Source organism: Mirounga angustirostris, unplaced genomic scaffold (assembly GCF_029215605.1).
Source record: "Mirounga angustirostris isolate CCGP_5_RB_7025 unplaced genomic scaffold, mMirAng1.0.hap1 SCAF_11, whole genome shotgun sequence".
In the NCBI taxonomy this organism is placed as follows: Eukaryota; Metazoa; Chordata; class Mammalia; order Carnivora; family Phocidae; genus Mirounga; species Mirounga angustirostris.
Window position 1 is genome coordinate 32930159 of NW_026991719.1, and position 9202 is coordinate 32939360.

The 9202-nt window shown below is 41.1% G+C and overlaps 1 protein-coding gene across 2 annotated transcripts; it reads right to left on the reverse strand.

The window, feature by feature from the left end:
• Positions 1-710: 710 nt before the first annotated feature.
• DYNLT3 (dynein light chain Tctex-type 3) lies at positions 711-8146 on the reverse strand. 2 transcript variants are annotated; one of them, XM_045876253.3, is made up of 6 exons: positions 7997-8146; positions 5790-5831; positions 3548-3671; positions 2808-2885; positions 2604-2724; positions 711-2523 (listed from the first exon to the last, which is right to left on the reverse strand). In XM_045876253.3, exons 1-5 carry the CDS (start codon positions 8111-8113, stop codon positions 2618-2620), a joined length of 468 nt encoding a protein of 155 aa, XP_045732209.2. In that variant the 5' UTR covers positions 8114-8146; the 3' UTR covers positions 711-2523; positions 2604-2617. The 2 variants fall into 2 exon arrangements, with proteins under 2 accessions (XP_045732209.2, XP_045732217.2); XM_045876261.2 differs by lacking the exon at positions 2604-2724 and having other exon boundaries at positions 7997-8142.
• Between the last annotated feature and the right edge of the window lie 1056 nt (positions 8147-9202).

Genomic DNA, 9202 nt, shown 5'->3' on the forward strand with positions numbered 1-9202 from the left:
AACAACCAGCTTGGGGAGAAGAGCAAAAAAGTACATTTTACTAGAGAAAATGTAATGAGCTGTTGCTATCAATTTAAGGCAGCATACCGGCACTTTACAAACCTGAAACTGCAGCTTTACCAAAATCCGAGGTAGTACTTACATTTGAATACATTAATTTTACATGAAGTCTTTAATTAAAAAAAAACAAAACAGCAACAACTCAATTGAAGGTTGACAAACAGGACACAATTCCTTGCCAAAACTAGTCATTAAAAGCTAATAAATAGTTACAGAATGTATTTTACATGGACTTTTTAAAAGTGAAATTTTGTGTTAAGATCACAGAGTAAAAGGCATAAAACAGAAGCTATTATGTTGTAATGTTGAACACTTGGGTTTGGGTTGCTATTTTAATGGTATTTATTCTGTATGCTGTTATCTATGTGGTCTGACCTTCCTTCCCCTTATTCCTTTTTTTTTAAACTAAAATCCATAGTTTATTAGATTTCCTTTTCTTTCTTTTTTTTATTTTTTCCCTTATTCTGTATGCTGTTATCTATGTGGTCTGACCTTCCTTCCCCTTATTCCTTTTTTTATTAACTAAAATCCATAGTTTATTAGATTTCCTTTTCTTTTTTTCTTTTTTTTATTTTTTCCCTTATTCCTTTAGAATTTTTTAGAGTAAGCACAATGCCATTTCTTTAACTATTCAATGATCACGCAAGAAGTGAAAAGCACAGCGCAGGAAGCTAATCTTTATTGTATTTTAAATAAAAACAGAGCAGATAGCAAGTTCACGAGGTATATTTGATTATTATTCCTTTAAAATCAGGCTTCAATAACAATAATCAAAAGCAAGCCTTAACCGAACAGATATTTTGGTCACTAATATAATCTTCAAGGCACAAAAGCCAACAGCGCCACGTAAAAGAAAGGTAATGGCTGTGAGAATTTTTGACGTGCCAGACATGTAGATCACCCCCATGAAATTATCCTGGTATTTTCTTAATATTCTTCTTAAACATTGAACAATTATTCAGCAATATATCAAACATGCACATAGTATTCCTACAAGAATACTATCACTATCTTAATATTGTCAGTACTAATACTAAGCCTGCCTTTCCCCTCAAAATGCAATGAATCGTGGTTCCCCTCCCTATGTATATTAGTGTTAGTGGTAATATGCAAAATTAATTTTGTTTTCCAGGCTAAGTAACCAGATTGACTTCGCGTTTGGCGACCAGCTGTGTACCCTAATTTTTCATCTTCTATTTTCTTAATAAATTTAACTACATTTCATAAGCCCTGAGATATTCATTAACCTGCTAATGATTGTATACTTTTAATTTATACTTGACTCCACTCAATTTGAACCCCATGTCATAAGTATTTGAATTATTTACAGATGGTTGTAACTAAAGCAACGACAAAATTGACTATCTGTATAGTCACACTGCTTAGTAAGGCCTTTAACTAAGAGTTGCATATTCTTTGCATTTTTTTACTTGCTAGGAGCAATGCTTAAAATGACATCGAAAATTCTCTGTCAGCAATAAGTGCTTTTCATTTTGCTTATTTCTACATGGATAACCAGATTCATTTTCTTCTTGTCAAACAATTCTTTCTTCCCCAAGCATGTTAGCTGTCCAACTGAACAGGTGCCAAAAGTAACTCAGCATTTGCACAGTACATTGATAACTGTAATGCTAAGAGAGAAATATGCATATAATAGGGATTCCATAAATGTTGGCTCTATGTGAAATGAGCCAGTTGTGAGTCAGCTGTCAGTGTCATGTACCTTTCAGCAGACACTGTCCCGAATTTTGCTGAACTAGGGAATTCAGGTTCCCAGATTTATTTGGCTCTCAAATGTAAATCCAAGAATTTTAAATTTAAAAAACTGTTTGGACAATTCTCAGAAAAAGTAAACAAGTCAATGATGGTTGCTACCGTAGTAATAGTTGGTAGGGAAAAAAACGAACAGAATTCATTTCTACTAAATGATATGTACAACTAAGTGAGGAGAGGAGATGAAAAACTAAGAAGTGTTAGCTAGTTATTATTTTCTCCACATTTATCTTTGCATCTTTTTTTTTTGGTCATATATTTATCCCTGTTAACTTCTCTGGATGAAAGAGAATTTTATTATCTGGATGGATTTCCCCATCTTCTTAGGTACATGTTAGTGAAAATATAAGATTATATTTTCATGTCATGCCGTATTTGTTTTTGTGTTTTGCCAACAACAAATTTTTCCTATTTAAATGATGCCGGATAGAACATGAGATAATCTGCCAACTTACTATGAGATTGCTTGTATAATGTTCAGTTTTCATTGGTAGCTTTTGAAGCATATTGCACACTTGTCATTAACACATTAATTAGTAACTACTACTCTTTTTAGAAAGGATACACTGACAAATTCTTAAGTTAATGGCTTTGGCCGCACATTTTTAGTCGGTCACAGGACAATAGCAATGGCGAAAACATTGACAATACAGTTCATGGTTCGGTTCTCCCATCTTACAGTACAGGTTCCTGAAACACACACAAAAAAAGGACTTTGAAATATCAGCAAAACATCAGAATTGCCAGGGAATATATATATATATACACACATTTTTCATCTGTTTTAATATCTTATTTCCTGCGATCTGTTAAATCTTCCCATTTCATATTTGTCTGAAGGCATACTCATTGCTAGGTACAAAGCAATCCTGTTGATAGCCTTTTCGAAATCTAGAGATAAACAAGCATTTGATAATAAGTGTCTGACCCTGCCAGAAGTTGGACTTTGTATGAATCAGCTTAAGGTCTCTTACCATCAGATGTAGTATCCCAAAAACATGAGCTGGCTGTGTGAAAGCCATAGGCGCTCCTTTGGACCACTGCACAGGTCACTAAAAACAAAGTCGCAGCGTGAGAACACTGACAAACAAAGGCAAAGACATCTAAGATATCTAAGTGTTGGAGTTCAGAGCTCTACAAGCTGCAAAAAGAACAGCAAACGAAGCTTTCGGCAAACAGATTAGAAAAAATAAGTCCTCTTGATTATCTCCCACCACGATTTTGACCCCACTGGATCCAGTCTGTTGCCCATTGCCATGACCACTGGTGATTATGCCACAGAAAAAGCCGGGCCAAATCACGTGCCTCACTCCATGGGCATAATCTGGACACAAAAATGAAGAAAAGATTACACTTTCCAAACAACTACTATGAGGCGCCTCACTGTCCTATGTACGTGTAAGGAGGACGGAGCTCCTGACAGGGAGACGGTAGGGCTGAGTGGTTTTGGTGGAAGGAGGTAGCTGATACAAATGTAAAAGGTACTGTTACCAAGGACAGGGAGGTGGCTGGCAGGAGCTCCAACTGCTTCTGAGTAGCAAAAGATCTCCATCTTTTAGGTATTACCAAATACTATCTTTGGATGAATAAGCCAGAAGTCCTTCATATCCTATTAGAATCCAACTTGTCTATCACTCATTTACATTCTCTAAGTTCAGAGAAGACCGTGAGGACAAAGGGGAGTAAACTAGTGAGGAAGGACACTGATACTTACCAATATATTTATAAGCTTTTCCCAACTTAACCAAATGTGTCAAGGATTGTTCCACTATGCTTGCAGTCCATTGGTTGATGTTGTTCTGGTTATAATCTTCACCACCCAAGACCCCATCTATACACTAAAAGGGCAGAGGATAGTTAAAGACATATACAAATCACAGCAAAAATTTATTCAAAACAAAAAAATTAACCCCAAAAAGCATCTTAGAAAATATGCATCTGGTAAATATTTATTATGCCCTGTCTCTAGCTGTTTTAGAATTTTCAGGGCGTTCCTGCATGTACTATCTCACTCTACGAGATACTACGGGCCATATAAAGATAAACAGGACTTGGCCTCTGTTGTAAAGAACTAGAAGAGAAGCTAATAAAAGAAATCTGTAACACCAGAAAGACTAATCGAGGATGATAAGCTATGTCACAAAAGGATTATGGAGGGGAGTGAAGATTAAGAAAGGGTGATATTAATTGGTTAAAGGTTGGCTTTGAAACAGCTGGGATTTGAACCTTGGGTTTCAGATGCTCGAAATAAAGCAGGAGTCCAATTTAAAAATAGAATTCTCATGTGTAATAATTACATTTTTGTTTATATTATGTAATTACTTAGCTATAAAGCTACCACCTCCTGCTACTAAAAGTAAATCAACAAACACCACTTTTCAGGGGCTCTAGCACAAGACAGCTGAATAATTTTCCAGTGCTCACTCACGTCCACTTCTGATGCCTGATTAAGAGCACCAGTTTAGTATCACAAGCTTAGGTGTAAGGTCACTTCTGCCACCTACTCACTGTGACCTTTTGCAAGTGACTTAACCTCTCGGAGCCCCTATTTTCCTAATCCTTAGAGATCAGAGCTTCATCTTATCAGGTTGGTGTGAGGAGGGAGTGAGATCATGAATGTCAAGCGCTCAAGTACAGTGACTGAGACAGAGTAAGCAGTTATGCAACCTTACAGATCATCATCATCCTTACCGCTGCTGTTATTTTATTTTTTCCGGCTTTACTGAGATGTAACTGACACAACAGTATGTCAGTTCAAGGTGTACAATGTGATGATTTGATACACAGATATATTGTAAAATGATCACAATAAGGTTAGTTAACATTATCCATCCCTCCATGCAGTTACCACTTTTTGCCTTTGGGGTGGAAACATTTAAGATCTACTCTCAGCAGGTTTTGAGCATACAATACAGTATTGTTAATTGGAGTCATCATGCTGTCCTACATAGTTCTAATACATGAATCTGAACCATAAAAATACGGCAGGATTTTCCAGTGCTTGTCTAGCTTTCTCAGACCTCGGGTTGATCCTAGCTGTACAAGGCGAGCCCTGGATGAGTTCTTGGTGAGCTCATGCCCTAGAACATTCAGACAGGTGAGGCACCATCTCCGGATGGACTGAGGAGGTGCTTAGTGCCCCAGAGGGCAAGCCAGTCCAGCCCAGACTAAAGGCAGGTAGAGCCTGCCAGGACACAGACCCAGCCACCATACCCACAATACAAGGGTGCCTTCTGGGCCAGCTCATTTGTTCCCTAGGATTTGGCACAGTGAAAAATGACTCAGAACTATTAAAAGTGTTCATAAATACCTTACCCACCATGTAGTCTGTATGTGATACAACTAGAGTAATCCAAGTGTCTCTGCCAGAACTGATTCCCAAATAGAACTTCTTGTCTACTTGCCTACTAGGAGGACCAGATTTCATGTTTCAAATATTTAAGGTTTTGATTTAGCATCATATCAGTGTCTATAAGATGGTAAGTGATTATTTTTCCAATTAATTGGGCTAAAAAAGCATATTTCTAGGGTCTTTTGACATATATTTTACATATAATTTACCCATATAAAAGTGTGTGTGTGTGCGAGAGATATACACACACACACACACACACACATACTTCTATAGCATTAACATTTAAAATAATATTTGGCCTACCGGAATAAAACTTCTTTTATTCAAAAGACAGAACATCAATTTTACAAAACAGCAAACCAGTTTTCTAGACTAATACTCCAATATCACTTTCAGAGTAAGCTCCAGGATGCCTGATAGCATACAACAAAACACCTTGTTAAGGCCCGTCTCTATGAAGCACCCCTATAAAAAGTGAGTAAATATTAAAAATCTTGTTTTAATAGTAAGGTTTCTAACTTTGTACTGGAAGTCAAAACAGAGCTTTCTAACATTTCAATCAGTGCAGCAAGCTTCAAGATGAACGAGATGTGTAACTCACCTCTTTAACTATGTTGTGTGCTTCATCAGCACTGAAGCCAACCTAAAGGGGGGAAACAAAAGATACAGCCGCTTTCAACACAGACTTCCTTTTATTTATAGCTGTGATGACACACAGAATACCCTAGGCTGGCCTGAGCAGGTATTAGTGACAGCAGACCATAGTGATAAGGGGAGTCAGTTCTACCGAGGCGGCTAATCCCACTGAGAACACTTCTAAAGTTGCAGAATGCTTTCCCTCCCTCCCTCCCTCGAGATTTGGATTCATTAGGTCTGGGACACAGTCTGGGCAACCACATTTTTTTAACGGTGCTTTACTGGTGATTTTGAGGAATGTCCTAGATTGAGAATCTTTGTATTGTAAAGCTCAGGAACCAGCAGGAGGAGGATATAAAGATGTACACACATACATCAGTATATAGGAAAAGTAAGAATGAGATGGTCCATGAGAAGAGACTGATTAGTATACTGTTTTCAATTTTGTTTTTTAACTTAGGCGGGGCAAAAATGGGGCTTTCCTGAGTTAGAGATTATGAAAATGCTTGATCTAAATTAATGTCACTTTAATACTATAATAGGCCTGGCAACTGAATCTTTGCTGTGGAGTGGCTTGACAGAATTCTGAGTTAAAAGCAACTATTAATGACATCCAAGTGTCCTAGAGTAGAGAACTAGATTACAATTGTGATAAGATTACAATCTAAACCCAAACTCTTCAGGTAGTACATGATTTGTTTCCATGGAGACGTTTTAGGTGCTTTATGACATCACCATTTTTGAAAATCCCACTGTGCAACTTAAAATTAGTTCAAAAAACAATCCTGGAACTAAGTATCATCTTGGGTATAGATTTAAAATATTTTCAACTCACTTAATTACATCAGAGAATTCCCCAACAACAAAGGAATAAAATCCTAAATAATGAGGATTGCGAAGACAGCTCTCACATTTTGACCCTCTCAAAATTACCATTTTACCTTAAAATAAGGCCATTATCGATTTTCAAAAGTGGCCTACAGATTAAGTGATGTCCATTTCACTTCGATTTGGAAGGTCACCAAATAATCAGGTCGTACTGGGTGGCCATGGTAACACATGTAATTTTATTTCTTTTTAAATATATTTAGGAAGTACTGCAGTACAGAACCCTCTTAGGAGTCAGGAGACTAGCACTTGTCGGGGGGATCTGTCTGAGAGTGAAAGTGCTTGTGCCTCAATTTCTAAAAGAAGAATACTTGCCCACTAACCTACAAGTCTGTGTGCCACCTGCATCACAGAACTAATGAATTTAAGTGTGGTTGTAGCTTCAGCAGAATCCCACCTACAGCTGGATGGACCGCAAGCCCTTTCCAGGGGTCTAATAACACACCATTTTCTGTGGCACCTCCTCCAGGTGCCTACTTTCATTTCACTACATCATTCACCTGTGGCTACCACTGGACAGAAAATGTCTTTGTCTCTTCTGCCCTTCAGGCCTGTCACAGGTTATGCTGGGATCCAAAAGGCCTTACCCTCCTAAAGGTTAAGTGGAGCCAGGGTTGTAGAGTTCAAATGGAGCATCTGTCATTCCTGGCAGTTTTAACTCTGGGCAAATCACGTAGTCGCCATGAAAGTCAGGGTCCCCATCAGTAACAGGAAGATAACAACTGACATCATGGGGTTCTGGTGAGGTGCCGGGAAGCCTGAGTCAGTAAGCAAGGGCTCGTAATCCATGAAGCACCTCCTTCCAGCCCACCCAGGCGAGAGTGCCGCGGAGGGGCTCTGCCATCAGGGCCTCGCTCGCCAGGCTGCGGCACCTGCTTCGGGGACGCCAAAGGGGCGGAGGAAGCCGCCGGGCAGACAGGTTTCTAAGGCCCGTCTCTCAGACGGGCGGCGCCCGACACCCCATCCCCACCCCACGCACCCCGAGTCCGGCCTTCCACCCTTCGGCCCCGATTCCCCGCCCGCCCCGCGTGCTCCCAGACGCCCCAGCCACCCCGACTCTCAGCCCACCCTCAGGGCCTCGGGGTCGGCGGGTCGGGGGGTCGGGGGGCCGGGGCCGGGCCAGGCGGGGCGGGTCCTGGCCCGGAGGGGAGGGGTGGACCCGGGCTCGGAGGGCGCCGCACCCCGACTCTCGGGGCCGCCCGGCGCCGAGAGACCACCCGACCGAGACGCCTCGGTGAGGCGGGCGGGGGCGGGGGTCGTCCGCGGGCGGCCGAGGGGCGGTACCTCGTCGCAGTGGCGGTGGTACTCCTCCATGGTGGCACCGACTTTCCCGGGGGGCGGAGCGGCGGGCGGGTCGAACTCAGCGGCCGCGCAATGGCCTCCGGGGAGGCCCCGCCCCATTTATATACCAGGGCGGTCCCCACGAAGGCTCCGCCTTTGTGTCGTAACGGCGCCGCCTTGTCGGTAATGCGGGCAGGGTTCTGCGCGATGGGAGGCGTCTGTCTTTTGCCTCCGACCTTTCTGGAAACAAGGGTTGGGTGATGCAGCGCTGGGGATTGTGACGGTGTGGGTCAGATGCGGTGACCGAGTGTTAGTCTAGACTGCGCAGTATTGGTTGAGTGCCCACTGCAGTGTTTATGTGCACACATTCTTTCATCATCATCTAGCCAATAAGTGCAGTTAATGTAACAATGAACAACCGCTTTGATTTCTTCACTTACTAGCTGCGTTACTTGGGTGAATTGACCTCCCAAAGCCTCGTATGAAAACTGAGAGATATACCTATTTCACGGTTGATTGTAAGAATCAAATGAAATGTTATATACATAACTCTTAAAAGTGAATGCTCCTACACCCGTCCTCCTCAGTGACTACATAAAAAGAAATAACTGATTTATAGGAAACGAGGTGCTAATATCCTAAATTATAAAATTTGGCAGAACAATGATTACATTTATCTAAAGGTAGTATACTAAGTTCCAGATGATCCTCAGGATTTCCTCACGTAAACTCAGAATAACCCAGCAGGTTTGGTGCTGGTACCATATCATCCCATTTTTCAAGACGAAACTGAGGTACAGAGAGTTGAAGTCATTTGTGGAAGTTCCCCTATCCAGTGAATAATAGAAGAAGGATTTAAACTCAAATAGTCTGATAGTAGCACCCAACTTCTCAACCTAAATTAATTTCCTATTGCTGCTATAACCAATTACCATAAATTTAGTGGCTCGAAGCGGCACAGACTTATTAATTCACAGTGCTAGAGGTCGGAAGTCTAAAGTGGGTCTGCAGGACTTTGTTCCTTCTGGAGGCTCTAGGGGAGAATCCATTTACTTGCCTTTTGCAGCTTCTAGAAACTGCCTGCATTCCTTGGCTCATGACCCCTTCCTCCATCTTCAAAGCTGGCAATTTAGTATCTTTTCTCCTCTCTGACCTCTACTTCCATCCTCATGTCTTCTCCTTCTGTCTCTCTCTCAAGGTCCTGAACTC